The sequence below is a fragment of the Chlorocebus sabaeus genome, chromosome 13 (genome assembly GCF_047675955.1).
Source record: "Chlorocebus sabaeus isolate Y175 chromosome 13, mChlSab1.0.hap1, whole genome shotgun sequence".
Classification (NCBI taxonomy): Eukaryota; Metazoa; Chordata; class Mammalia; order Primates; family Cercopithecidae; genus Chlorocebus; species Chlorocebus sabaeus.
In genome coordinates this window covers 88,773,045-88,788,719 of record NC_132916.1, presented here as the reverse complement: position 1 = coordinate 88,788,719, position 15,675 = coordinate 88,773,045, and the positions used below count along the sequence as shown (strand labels likewise).

General features: G+C 35.8%; 1 protein-coding gene across 2 annotated transcripts in view; it reads left to right on the top strand.

The window, feature by feature from the left end:
- ZNF292 (zinc finger protein 292) overlaps positions 1-15,675 on the top strand; it is a 106,487-nt gene that overhangs the window by 71,867 nt on the left and 18,945 nt on the right. For both annotated transcript variants that reach the window (XM_038002243.2, XM_008006531.3), the window contains 2 exons: positions 6,010-6,212; positions 14,483-14,619. In XM_038002243.2, coding sequence (XP_037858171.2) covers positions 6,010-6,212; positions 14,483-14,619 — 340 coding nt within the window. The remainder of the gene's footprint in view (positions 1-6,009; positions 6,213-14,482; positions 14,620-15,675) is intronic.

Here is a 15,675-nt window from a genome sequence, read left to right as displayed (position 1 = left end):
TGTAGAGCTTGAAGCATTGTGTTTTATTAAATGTCTTAATTTGGATTTTTTTGGATTAATTAAATGTCTTAATTTGGATTCCAACGATGCTGAATTGTGTTTTTTTAATATATTTTTAATTGTGGTTAAAAAAACACAAGGTAAAATGTACCATCTTAACTATTCTTAAGTTTGGTAATGTCAAATATATTCACGTTGCTGTAAACATATTTCAAAACTTTTTGATCTTGAACCCCAAGGTGAAAATTATACCCATTAAACAACAACTCCCCTTTTCCCTTACCCTTCAGTCCCTGGTAACCACTATTCTACTTTTTGTTTCTGTAATTTTGAGTACTTTAGATCCCATATATAAATGTTATACCATATTTTTCTGTTTATGACTGACTTTTTTCACTTAGTATAATGTCCTCAAGATTCATCCGTGTGGTAGCATGTGAAAGGATTTCCTTCCTTTTTAAGGCCAAATAATATTCCATTGTATGTTTATACCACATTTTGCTTATTCATTTATCTGCTGTATTTGGACATTTGGATTGCTTCCACCTCTTGGTTATTGTGAGTAGTGCTACTATAAACATGGGTGTACAAACACTTCTGCAAGACCCTGCTTTCAATTCTTTTGGGTTTATATGCAGAAGTGGGATAGCTGGATCATATGGTAGCTGTATTTTAAATTTTGGGGGGAACTTCTGTACTGTTTTCCATAGAGGGTACATCATTTTACAATCCTAACAGTATTGTATGAAGTTTCCAGTTAATTCACATCTTCACCAACACTTGTTTTCTGTTTTTTTCATAGTAGTCATCCTAATGGGTGTGAGGTGATATCTCATTGTGGTTTTCATTCACAGTTCTCTGATGATTTGTGATGTTTCATATGCTTGTTGACAATTTGTATGTTATCTTTTGAGAAATATCTATTCAAGTTATTAGTCCATATTTTAATTGGATTGTTTGTTTTTTGTCGTTGTTGAGTTAAAGGAGTTCTTTATATATTCTTGATATTAATCCCTCATCAGAGATATGATTTGCAGATATTTTCTCTCATTCCTTTTCACTCTGGTGAAAAGGTTGCCTTTTTACTCTGTTGATTGTGTCCTTTGCATAAAAGTTTTTTAAGTGTGATGTAGTTTTATTTTTGCTTTTGTTGCCTATGACATGTTTGGTGTCATAGCCAGGAAATCATTGCCAGTCCATTGTCATGAAGCTTTTCCCTATGGTTTCTTCTGGGAGTTCTGTAATTTTGAATTTTCTCATTTAAGTCTTTAATCCATTTTGAGTTAATGTTTTTATATGGTGCAGGAATAGGGTCCAGCTACATTCTTTTGCATCTAGGTATCTAATTTTTCCAGTACCATTTGTTGAGACTGTTCTTTCCCCATTGAGTCACCTTGGCACCCTTGTCAAAGATCATTTGACCATATATGATAGGGTTTATTTCTGGACTCTTTTCTATTGCATTGGTCCACATGTCTGTCTTTATGCCAGTTATCATCAGTGTTTGATTACTTGAGCTCTGTAATATATCTTGAATCAGGAAGTGTGAGACCTTCAACTTTGTTGTTCTTTGTCAGTTATTTTGACTTAAAGATTCTGTATGAATTTTAGGATGCATTTTTCTGTTTCTGCAAAAAAAAAAAAAATGCCATTGAGATTTTTATAGAGATTGTGTTAAGTCTGTAGATTGCTTTGACTAGTTTGGATATCTTAATAATATTAAGTCTCATCATTCATGAACACAAGATAACTTTCCAGTTATTTATGCATTTCATTTCTTTTAGCAGTGTTTTATAATCTTTAGTCTACAGGTCTTTTGTCTCCTCCTTGGTTAGCTTTATTCCTATTTTATTGTTTTTGTTGGAATTGTAAATGGAATTATTTTCTTAATTTCCTTTTTGAATTGTTCATTGTTAGTGTATAGATGTAGCTGATATTTATGTGAATTTTTACATCTTGCAACTTTGCCAAATTTATTAGTTGCAGTAGTTTTTAAATGGGATCTTTAGGACTTTCTACATATAAGATCATGTCATCTGCTAACAGATGATTTTACTTCTTTTCAATCTTGATGTCTTTTATTTTTCTTGCCTAATTGCTGAATTGTTTCTTTTTTTGAGACTGAGTTTTTGCACTTGTTGCCCAGGCTGGAGTGCAATGGCACAATCTCAGCTCACTGCAACCTCCGCTTCCCGGGTTCAAGCAATTCTCCTCCCTCAGCCTCCCAAGTAGCTAGGATTACAGGCATGCGCCTCCACGCCCAGCTAATTTTGTGTTTTTAGCAGAGGCGGGGTTTCTCCATGTTGGTCAGGCTGGTCTCGAACTCTCGACCTCAGGTGATCCACCCACCTTGGCCTCCCAAAGTGCTGGGATTACAGGCGTGAGCCTCCGTGCCTGGCCTAATTGCTGAATTATTTCTAAGAGAGAATACAGATTAAGTGTTTTTAAAAGGGGTGAGTGATCCTTGCTTTGAAAGCAAGGGAAAGCCACTAGAAGGTTTTAAACAGGGAAGGCAATCAAGTGTGTGCTTTAAAGTAATGCCAAAAGCACCCTGGATTCTAGTGAAGTGATGGAGGTGGTAAGAGTAGATGGAGAAGACTAGCAGATTGCTAGGAAATAATCTGATTAGTGATTTGGGCTGGGTTGGGTTGGGGGAACAGTGTGGAAGTGGAGATGGAGAAGAGTTAATGGAATTGAGTATTTAGGCATTGGAAGTCACAGAACTAGATGACAGATTGACATCTGGGTAGAAAGGAGGTAGGAGAGAGCATTTTTAAGACAGACTCAGGTTTCTGCCTTGAGCACAACTGAATAGATGGAAATGTGGAGATGACACATACTGTGGTGTAGAGATTTCGTATGCTGAGTTTGACATGCTTTTCAAACAGCTAAAGATGCTGCAGAGGAAATCATGTGCAAATCTGGGCATGAGAATAGGAACCCAGTAAATGAGTTGACCCCACTTTAGGGGGAATCTAGGAGCTAGTGTAACCTGTTGTACATAGTACACAGTTAATTCTTGTGTAATTATTTCTCACAGAAAATCAACTCATATTTTGTAGTTAATTATCTTTAATGTAGGAATTAGTAGTTTCCTTTTAATATTATGAAAGTGACATGGCCGGGTGCAGTGGCTCATGCTTGTAATCCCAGCACTTTGGGAGGCCAAGGCGGGCGGATCACGAGGTCAGGAGATCAAGACCATCCTGGCAAACACGCTGAAACCCCGTCTCTACTAAAAGTACAAAAAAATTAGCCGGGCGTGGTGGCGGGCGCCTGTAGTCCCAGCTACTTGGGAGGCTGAGGCAGAAGAATGGCATGAACCGGGGAGGCAGAGCTTGCAGTGAGCTGAGATCGTGCCACTGCACTCCAACCTGGGTGACAGAGCGAGACTCCGTACAAAAAAAAAAAAAAAAGACAGTGGCATAAAGAAGGCTCTTTTACATTTTTAATCAAATTGGCTAAATATCATTTATTTACATTGCCATGTGAAGTAGCGTTATCTGTGTCACATAGCTCTCTTGATAGGCCCAAATATAATAAAGCCTGCTTTTCTGTTGAAGTCTGTGAATATGGAGAAAGCATGAAAAGGCGACACATCAGTAAAATTACAAATATTTTATACTTTTGTGGGATGCCAGTGGGAAAAGCAGGCTAGGGAGTGAAATTTGATATGCTGGCTGCTTAGAGATAAGTCTGAGAAGCGTGAAAACAGTCTTTGTTGCAATATTGTAACATTATAAGGAAAAACATCTTGGATTGCAGAGAAATAGAGAAAGATGCAGGGAAGTGGGGGAAAAAGTAGTGAAGAAGTAGAGGGATAGAAGTGAGATTTCAATAGGACTGAATTGAGTGTAATCCACTTTCGATCCATTTGAATCATGAACTTCAGAAGATATAATTATCTTCTTTTAAAGGCTGATGCTTCTTCAGAGGTTTTTACTGCTGAAAGCTGCCATTCTAATGAGAAGTAGACCCAGTAGTCAAATAGAAAAAAAAGAAAAAATTCTTTTCATATCTCACACTGTATAAAGCTAGAAGTTAGAAGACTCATTCTACTCCTAGTTATGTCATTAACTGGCTTTATGTCCCTAGGAAGTCACTTGCCTTCTCTGAGCCTCAGTTTACTCATCTGCCAAATGATGGAACAGACAAAATGATCTGTAAATTTCCTTCTACTCAAATATTCTGTGTATTTTTGAAATCCATTTTGCCCTAAGTGTGGCAGTGGTTTCCCATCATTAAGAGACAAACAAAAGCCTATGGTTTTGAAATTTGCAATATTAATATTTTTCTACATTGATTTAATGCAGAAATTACACAATTTGTCATTCTAACTTAAATGCTGCTATTTGAGAATGTAGGGCCTATTTGAGATTGGGACCATCAGTTTTGTTAAATACTTCCCACCTTTAAGTTATTTATTCACCATGATCTTTTAGAGTCTGTTGATTATGACTTTTTTTGTGGAAATATTTGCAGCAATTCCCATTGCAGTAATTCCCAGACTTTATATCTCTAGAGTTTCCTTTGGAGAAAATTGTTGAATTAGGAAACTAAAGGTGTTTATAGCCAGAATAACTTTATTATAACTTTGTTTTTTTAAATCTTATGTTTAGCATCTTTTGCTTTGTCAGTAAACTAAACTGTAACTGCAATATAATTGTCCTAATAGGATAATGCAACTTTAAAAAAGAAAAGTAATGCCCTTTATCTCATAAAGACATAATAGTCAGAGGCACCAGAAACATATGCTTTATTTATCTGTGCTTATGCCTTATGCCTTTTGATTTAGTGTAATGTAAAGAATAGAGGGTAGCCAGTAAAAAGGTCTAGACTTCAAGAAAAGGATTAGATTTGAGATCTTGTATTATGTTGCTTATATGTTTATGGTTTTAATACCGAGGAGCCATGATCATAGCATTTTATAGAAGAATCTTTTCATAGTAGAGTGGAGTACAGTGAGATCTAAAAATAAAAGTACTAGAGGGAAACAAAGGATATTACAAGAAGGAAAGAAAATCTCTCATTTTCTATCCTCTAACCTGCAAATTACTTACCAGACGTATCTTTCAGTATGTTAACAAGCAGAGAAGATAGTGTGTTTTATTCATAGGGCATTTTAAATTTTATTACTAAAAGCCTTCCCAAGGTTTCAGGCTAGCCATTGCCAAATAAATTTTTAAACATGATTTCTATTCTGGTAAAGAACACTTAGGGAAAAATTTAAACTTGCACTTGTTAAAACTTAATTCTCCTTCATAAGTACGAAAAATAAAAATATTAATTCTTATTTGTAGATGACCAAACTAGCACTAGGGGATAGTCAGAGGTTTGAACAAAGTAGAATTGTTTTATAAATAAGTGACTGTTTTGAGTTTGTTCATTGACGTTTTAAAAATAACGACATAAAACCCACAGAAGTTTTATCCTTTGGCAAACTTTTCTCCCATCTTATTTATTTTTCTATAGATATTTTGGTTCATTCTGAAACATCTATTTTTAAAAGTTAGATTTCAGCTTTGTAAAATGGAAAATATACCATCAATATTGAACAAAATATTAGTTGAATCTCTTCTTCTGGAATGTTCCAGTAGCTTTTTGTGGTTACTCATCATGTAAGGTTGTAATGCCCTAGCATTACAGATTTTAGGGATGCTAGCTGCTGGTGTTGAAGAATAACTGCTGTAGGAAAAAAATTTAGTGTAATTTTAATAACATTGACTATTAGAATTTAACACAGAATTATTTTCATCATCAAGTTTATTCAGCTCATTCTAAATGATCCCTTATGTAAGGACCAAAAGTACTTAACTTTTCAAAGTTAGCAATATAATCTCTTCTTGCTTATAAGGTCAAGTCTTTTGTGATAGCCTTACTAGCAATAATAGAAAATTGAAAAAAAGAAACATTTTAGTTCCTATGTTTAAAAATATTTCTTATAAGTGTTTGTATTGCAAGTGAATTATTACCAAATGTTAATAATCTATTATGTCTTGTTTTTTAAAGTGAATGAATTTTTAGCTTTTGAGGGTCCCATCTTGTTGGATATGAGAATTAAACACCTAATCAAAACACATCAGTTAAGTCAAGCAACTGCTCTAGCAAAGCTGTGTTCTGACCATCCAGAGATTGGTACAAAAGGTAGTTTTAAGCAAACTTACCTTGTCTGTCTTTGTACATCATCACCAAATGAAAAGTTAATTGAAGAGGTGAGTATATTTCCTTTCATTAGTAATTGTTTTTTAAGTTGAGAAATTAATTTTTAATTAGAATGTCTTTGATTTCCTTTTCTCTTAGATAGTGAAGAGATCATTGTCAATCTTACGTTTTTGGTATGTTCCTGAGTGGTGGCAACGTGATTCTAAGCAACTTTTAGAATTATATGTAAACTGATTGCACCTAGTTTCTGTTTTAAATAATATACATCTGTTAAATGCTTTGGCTAAATTGTTGGAAAGATAGTGGTGGCTTAACAGTTTAGTAGAATACCTAGATTTGTCAGCTTTGGGCCTTAACCTCAGTCTTGTCTGACTTTAAGATACTTGAAGATCTTTTAAACTGGCTAATTTAAGTAACTTTATAGAAATTTTATGACTTATCTCTGAGAATACTTGGAGATAAGTCATATAAATTTTATATTGTATATGCACATCTATGCTATATATAATTTTGAGTACATATTTATTTGCATATTTAATGTAAAACCTTATTTTCTCTCTGAGACATTTTGTTCTCGCTTCTAGTTTGGTATAAAGCATAGTATTCACATATTTGTATAGTTTATGACTACAAAATTCTGAGAGTGGAATCATGATCCAAATGGGAATTTTGCATTTTGGGGGACTCACAATTTCCAAAGGAAGTTGGAGACAGGGTAGGAGAATTAAAAGTTGTTGATCAAGAAACAGGGCGTGTATATTTTAAAAATTTAGATAAAACTATAGTAGATCGGCCGGGTATTGTGGCATGCCTGTAATCCCAGCACTTTGGGAGGCCGAGGCAGGCGGATCACGAGGTCAGGAGTTTGAGACCAGCCTAGCCAACATAGTGAAACTCCATCTCTACTAAAAATACAAAAAATTATCTGGGCATGGTGGTGGGCGCCTGTAATCCCAGCTACTTGGTAAGCTGAGGCAGGAAAATTGCTTGAACCTGGGAGGCGGAGGTTGCAGTGAGCCAAGATCACGCCACTGCACTCCAGCCTGGGCAACAATGTGAGACTCTGTCTGAAAAACAAAAAACAAAAAACAAAAACACCTATAGTAGGTTGATCAGTGTTCAGTGGGCACTGATTGTGTACAAGTGTCTTATATCTCTAATATACATACCCTTTGACTCCAGAGCAATAGAGAGGAAAACAAAGCGATTGTAGGCAAAACATAAGGATATGTTAAGGGAAAAGTTGAGATATAAGACAGAGGAGTAAACTAATAGAGCTTGCATGATCCTCTTAGACCGAGAGGTATTGTCATCAGTCTCAAAGCAGAATAGCTCATACAGAAAACTCAGTGCCACATGAGGTTTGTAATGACGATTGTGTAATATTTTTTCCTTGAGAATAGACAAGTAGGAGGGCAAGTGGTAGGCTTGGACCAAGATGAGAAATAAACCTTGTTGGGTTTCTTATGTGAGGATATTGAGGGTACTGGGAAGAGTAATGTCAGACAGTTTGTAGGCTAGATGGAGTAGAACCATGGTCTGTAGCGTAGGATATTATATCATTATTAGTTTGGACTTCGACTAGTCTATATATGTTTTTCTTTATTATTTCTTTTATTACAGGTAATTGACCTTTTAATTGATATTATATATGAGAGCAAAATAGAAGACTGACATTTTCTTATTAGTTCAAAATAACTAGATAAGTTAATTTGCAGATGTATAAAATTTATTGAAATCACCTTTGACATGTGTGTAACTTTTTTTAAAAAAATCATTAGTTATTGTGCTGCTACATCTCATATTTTTCAATGCCATGAAAGCTTTTATTATCAGTTCAGTCCCTGCCCTTAAAGTCTATCTGTCCTCCCTTCCACTTCCACAGATTTGTATTAAGTGAATGATTTTTTCTGTATAAGCATTGGTGGGGAGTTGACGGGAGGTGGGATTTAAAAAGGTGAATAAGGCATAGGCCCTTCACTAAAGAAGCCTATCTCCTATTAGGAAACTGACTGTGTAAACATAGAGTTGTTGGGTTAGCTTTGAAGTTGAAGACTATGAATTTGTGTCTCAAGTAAAAATCCAATAAAAAAAAAAATCTGTATTTCCAGCTCTCTGAATAATCCAGTCTTGCAATACTGAGCCTAAGTTCCTTCTTGGTTTAATTATCCAGAGTTGAGTAACAACAGTCCAGCCTGCTCTGGGATGTGATCAGGAAAATTCTCTGTGACGACCCTGGGTACCTCTAATGTCATGTGGAACTATTTCCCTCCCCCCACTTCTCATGTTAAGCAGGTAGAATTAAGACTTTTCATGTTCATGAGCAGGGTTCACTAAGGCCTGTATACTCCATCCCAGGAAAAAACTAGATCATATACTGCAGAACAGGACAGATAGGTGTAAGTCTACACATATATAGGAACATTACTTTGTTTAAAGTCCCTTGTTACAAAGTAACAACATTACTTTGTTAAAAATCCTTTTTTGCTTAGAGATTGCTTGCTCTTTTATGTTTCTGTTATAAACACATTAAAAACTTGTTCATTGTTCCATATGAGGTGAGTGAATTAAGATTTATTGATTTATTGTCCCCAACCCAGAGACATTGCCCCCTTTAGAAGAGGTATGCACTGTGTCCTGTCTCACTTGCCCACCCTACTCTTTGTCCACTTCATTAATGTACGTTACTTGCCTTACAAGTATTTGAGGTTTGGTTTTGTTTACGTGTTCCTTAAAGGATAGTGGGAATAGACTGTTAGAAGGAGTCAGCAATGGCCTGGATTGGTAGTGATCTTTCTGAGATCTTTGTCCAAGTGAGGCAAGGGATTGACTGTTCCCCAGGACCCTTTCAGTGTGATAGAAATAGCAGCTAGTTGATACCCCATAGGTTGTTTTAAAAAAAAGAAAAGAAATAGCAGCTAGCCTTGGTAGATGGCAGAGGAATGGGGCTGGGAGAGAAGAGTGTTTATCTGGCCTTTCTGGAAGGAATGAACTGGATTCTTGGTATAGTGGTAAAAAATAAAGTTAGCAGGGTCTAGTTTAGATCCAATATTTCTATTCATTTTATCATTAAAATAAATATAGAAGTTTAAAAACTAAAACTTTCTATCTTGTATCTCTGTAGCTGTCTCATTTCCCCATTTAACACTCCACTAGGTAATTATTATTAAGATTAAAATTTGATATATAATCTTTCTGACATTTTTCTATGCAGATACATCCATTTTTAATACTTAAAATCACATACACACTCCCTGGTTGTTGGCCACTTTTCCCGATATTATTGTGGACATGTTTCCATATCATTCCGTATAGATCAGCCTTATTTCTCATGGCTACATAATTCCATAGTATGGATTTGTAATATCTTTAACCAGATTGGTGGACACTTACTTACATTGTTGCTTTTTGCATACATCTGTGTATCCTTGTGGGGAGTGTACTGGTAGGGTAAATTTCTGGAAGTGAAATTGCTGGATCAAAGAATCAGCACATTTTAAATTGATAGGTTTAAACTATCCTCCAGAAACGATTATGGCAATTTATGTTTCCAAAAACAATATGTGAAATATTTTCTTAGAGATTATTAGTCTTAAATATTTGCTAGCCCAAAAGTTAATTTTGATTAACTCTTGATTTTATATTTTCTTAGTTATGACAGGTTTAATATTTATTTTCTATATGGAAAGCAATATTATTTTGATAAGCAAATCAGTTATTTTTTAAACTTTTTGTTTGTTTGTTTGTTTGTTTGTTTGTTTGGGGGGACAGAGTCTTGCTCTGTTGCCCAGGCTGGAGTGCAGTGGTGTGATCTCAGCTCATGGCATCCTCTGCCTCCTGGGTTCAATTAATTTTGCCTCAGCCTCCCAAGTAGCTGGGACTACAGGCACACGCTGCCATGCCTGGCTAATTTTTTGTATTTTAGTAGAGACAGGGTTTCACTGTGTTGCCCAGGCTGGTCTCAAACTCCTGGGTTCAGGCAATCCTCCCGCCTCGGCCTACCAAAGTTGCTAGGATTATACACATGAGCCACCACACCCAACCGAAACTGTTTTTGAAATGTGATTACAGCCAATACTTTTTAAAAGCATACTTTGTAAATTCATATAAAATGTTGATAGTGTTCTATGTTTTTTGAATGTTTGGCATAAAGAGCCATGTTAAAACATACAAATTATTATTTACATCTATGAAATAATTGTTATGCTTTATAAAGGGACTTTATTCAGCATAATGTGTCTTTAGCAAACAGATCATCCTAATTGGTTTTAAGTATTTTATTAAGAGTTCTAAATTTTCTGGTATTTAAATTTTTGCTCATTTGTCAAAGCAATAGAGAATAGTCCCTCTATAGGTAATATACTGATAATCTCTGAACTTTGCTTCTTTGGATTTTTAAATAATTCTTGTTCATTGGTGGCTATGCTTCACTTTTCATAATTTTAATTCAGTCATTTACTACTTTATATATGACTTCCTTATTCCTACATTCTACTTAATATCATATTTTTTCAAGACAGCCATCTAGTGGCAAATCAGAGAAATGAAGGATCCCAAGTACACCATAAAAATTGTTTCATTAGTATGCCTATGAAAAATGAAGTTTACTGTGTTAGTAAATATAGCAAATGTTTCCATTGGTACATTGCATGTATATGAAAAAATACACACAGGCAATCACACATTTATATTTTTAAATATTAAGAGTAAGCCGGGCGGGTGCAATGGCTCACACCTGTAATCCCAGCACTTTGGGAGGCCGAAGCGGGTGTATCACCTGCGGTCAGGAGTTTGAGACCAGCCTGGGCAACATGGTGAAACCCCGTCTCTACCAAAATACAAAAATTAGCCAGGCGTGGTGGCACTTGTCTGTAATCCCAGCCACTCGGAAGGCTGAGGCATGAAAATCGCTTCAACCTGGGAGGCAGAGGTTGCAGTGGACCGAGATCACACCATTGCCCTCCAGCCTGGGTGATTGAGTCTCCGTCTCAAAAAAAAAAAAAAAAAAAAGAGTAAGCTAATGATAGTAATAACATTGGGGAAGTAAATTTCTTTCCTTATACATAATAGATAAATTTGGTACCATATGAGCACTCAGCAAGAGTGGCTTAGGTTTTATTTTTTATTTTATTTTAGTTTTTATTTTTTACTTTTCTTGAGACAGAGTTTCGCTCTTACTGCCCAGCCTGGAATGCAGTGGCACCATCTCAGCTCACTGCAACCTCTACCTCCCGGGTTCAGGCACTTCTCCTGCCTCAGCCTCCCAAGTAGCTGAGATGACAGGCACCTGCTACCACGCCTGGCTAATTTTATATTTTTAGTAGAGACAGGGTTTCACTATGTTGGTTAGGCTGGTCTTGAACTCCTGACCTCAGGTGATCCACACCCCCTGACCTCCCAAAGAGCTGGGATTTCAGGTGTGAGCCACCGGGCCCAGCCTAAGGGTGGCTTAGGTTTTAGAAGAACAACAAAAATGATAAGATTAAAAATAAATCAGACTTTCAAGAAATAAGGATTTTTATTAAACCTGAACAAGTAAAAATCCATATTTAGCAGCATATGAATATATGGCCTTAGTATGCCTGTGCACGTGGAATTCTGGAAAGAGCACAGACTCTGAAGCTAAACTTAGGTTGACATCTTGACTTTGCCACTAAGTGCGTAACTTTGAGCAAGCAACTTAATCTCTTAGGCCTTCTTTCTTTAACTTTGAGCAAGCAACTTAATCTCTTAGGCCTTCTTTCTTTAAAAGAAGTATTAGCTTTGGCTAAGCATGGTGGCTCATGCCTGTAATCCCAGCACATTGGGAGGCCGAGGCGGGTGGATCAAGATCAGGAGATCAGGAGATCGAGACCATCCTGGCTAACACGGTGAAACCCCATCTCTACTAAAAATACAAAACGTTAGCTGGGCGTGGTGGCACGCACCTGTAGTCCCAGATACTCGAGAGGCTGAGGCAGGAGAGTCGCTTGAACCTGGGAGGCAGAGGTTGCAGTGAGCCGAGATCACACCACTGCACCCCAGTCTGGACAACAGAGTGAGACTCCGTCTCACAAATAAATAAATAAATAAATAATAAAGTAGTAGGTAGCATCTACCAGGCAAGCTGTTTGTCTGGGGGCAATGCAGTTTGTCTGCATGAATGTGACAGGGTAATTGTTTAAAACTAACATAACTTTGAATAAAATATATTGTGATGAAGTGGAAATAACTTGGTTTTTTTTTTTTTTTTTTTGGTTTTTTTGGGGTTTTTTTGTTGTTGTTGTTGTTTTTCTTGAGACCAAGTCTTGCTCTGTCACCCAGGCTGGAGTGCAGTGGTGCAATTTCAGCTTACTGCTGCCACCTCCACCTCCCAGATTTAAAACGATTCTCCCACCTCAGCCTCTTGAGTAGCTGGGACTACAGATATGCATCACCATGTCAAGGTAGTTTTGGTATGTTTTAGTAGAGATGGGGTTTCACCATGTTGGCCAGACTGGTCTCGTACTCCTGACCTCAGGTGATCCACCCACCTTGGCCTTCCAAAGTGCTTGGATTACAGGGGTGAGCCATCGTGTCTGCCCAGAGCTTGGATCTTTGATGTCAGCCAGACATGATTTGATTTGTGGCTCAACCACTCAACTAGCACATTCATCATACAGATGGTCCCCCAGTTTATGATGGTTCAACTTAATATTTTTCAGCTCTACAATGGTGTGAAAGTGATACACATTCAGTAAGTTTCTGAACATATGATGGGGTTACATCTAGATAAACTTACTCTGAATTGAAAATATCTTAAGTCAAAAATGCACTTTCAACCTAGGATAGGTGTATTGGGATGTAGCCCCATCGTAAGTCATAGAGCATCTGTATATAGAATGTTAGTGATAATACCTACCTAGTGGGAAAGTTATGTTTAATAATATACATAAAATGTCTGACCATGTGTTTAACATATTGTAGATATTTTTAAATCTTTATAAATATATATCCTTCAGTCTTTTTTTAATTTGCTTAAATCAAGCTGCTTATAAAGATTTGTTGAAAAAGAGTCAAACAGAGGAGTAGTGGAAAGAGCACTGTACCGGGTAGTACAAGACTAGATTTCAGTCTTAAGTCTTCCACTAACTTCATAATTGCTTTAGATAGTCATTTATGTTGAACACACGATGCTTTTTTTTTTGTTTCTCCCTTAGTGTTTTCTAAGAAGGCCTGATTTAATGTGTAAAATAGAACCTGTGAATCTACTGCCCCACAGCGTTTATCCTCATTATCAAAGATTGACCGCAGGATTACCCCCATTCTCCATTTACATACTTATTGACTCCTAAACACATTACATTTTACACATATGCACATTTTTGCTTACTCAATATTTTATGAAAGAGAGAAAATCAACTAGGAGAGGCATAGTCTCCTCTGTGGTACGTGAGCGCTAACGGTCTGTTTTGTCTTCAGTTCTTTTTGCCATCTGTCAGTTGTACCATGTTGGAATTAATCTTTCTATTCTTTGGAACACTGGTAATTTGTGATTGTATGCTGTTTGTCACATCCCTTGTCTTATAGCAGATGCTTGTAGCAATCACAGGTAAAGTCTCTTCGTTTTATATAGTACATCATTGTGATGAAGTAATAAATTTTAATGTAAAAAAAAAATCATAGATGTAAGTGCATCATTAAATGAAGCAAGTTGCCTTCATCTAGGTTATATGTACACATGCATGACTTTGGCAAGCTTTGAGATGGAGTATATTTATATGAAAAGAAAAATAGTGGAGATTTATAGAAAGTTGAGGTGAGCTAATTTTAAAAGTCGTTACATAAAATGCTTAACACTATATTTTTCCCTCATGAATAGATACGTATTTTATCATTCTATATGCAGTGTACCTCTCTGTGTGTCTCTGTTGATTCTAATGCTTGTTTAAATCAGTAGATAAAAGGGGAAAAAATAAAAGTACTGTAGTTTTTTTTCATGATCAGATCTGATTGAATGGGTAGAGAGTGCTTATAGTTATCATCAGTTACATATAAATGCTTGTAAATTCTTAAATAGTGTTTCTTAATATTCCTAATATTTCTCAGGTGTTTCTTAATATTCTCAGAATTACTATGTAAATTTCTACTGGCTATAAAGAAAGGTGTTTTTTTTTTTTTTAACTGCAGCCAATCTTTGTCCCATAATGACAAATTATGACTGACTTGATAGTGTATGAATTAATGGTATTTTATTCATGAAAACGATCTGTGAATATCTAATGAAAAAACCAAAGGTATATTGCTCTGTATCCTAATATAAAACCGTTTTGTGGAATATTTCTGTTGGCTTTTTCTTTAGATTTCAGAAGTTGATTGCAAAGATGCACTGGAAATGATCTGTAACTTAGAATCTGAGGGTGATGAAAAAAGCGCTCTTGTCTTATGTACTGCATTTTTGTCACGTCAGCTCCAACAAGGAGATATGTACTGCGCTTGGTGAGTTGATTTTATTTTTTAAGAAATCTTTGTTAAATAAGAATACAAAATAGGCTGTGAGAATTCATATGACTTACGAACATAATTTAAAATCTTTTTAAGACAAAAGGCTTATATTTAGGTATTACATGCTGGGCAAACTTATTATCAAGTAGTTGTTACAACTCTAAAAACTTTGTGTATTAAAGGCCACACAATTCCTTAGCATGCATACCAGTAATTATCTTTGGTCAGGAAAATTTTAAGTGTTAGAAAGCGAAAGAAAGACTTGTTTTGTCCAATGCCACCATAACATTTTTTAGATATGTAAGCAGTACATTTCTTCTTATGGTACATTTTCAGCTGGGCATAGCTTGTTATATGTAATCCTTTGGGAGGCTACAAGAAACAGAGATATTGGTTTCAGTTAACGAAAAAACTGAAGATCATCTGCCTTAAATTAGCTTTCGCTAACACTGACAATTTATCTGGTCAGTCAACAGCACTATAATTCTTCAGTGTTGTGTTCATATTATGGGAACACGTAAGAAAATTTGGTTTATAAAATTCCAACATTTAAGAATATTTACCAAATGACAGCATACAAATGAATAATAGAACAGCAAGGTAAATCAATGATTGTGTAATCAATAAAGATTGAAGCTCATAAAAGATTTCTAAGCATTGAACCTTGTTATGAAGGCAAAGTAGTATATGCAATACAGAGGATTGGTATGAAAGGCAGAAAGATTCTGAAGGGAGAATAAGTAAAATGTATTTATCCAGGACAAGTGTAATAGGTTTTCTAGTTACACTACCAGAAAATCAGTGATGACTAAAAAATTAGTATGTTATGTTGGTTTTTACAAAGGCATCAAAAGCTAAGTTTCATATGCTAAGCAAAAGCAGTCCATTATAAGCTCTTGAAGGGCAACATAGAAGTTTATGTTCAAGGAGCACTGTTTAAGATAAGCAGTTGTGAGTTGATTGACGACTCAATAGTGAGGGCAGAGTTGGACAAGGAAGTAGCAGTACAGAGTTCAGACAGAAAATCAACTGGAAAGCCAGTAAATCAAC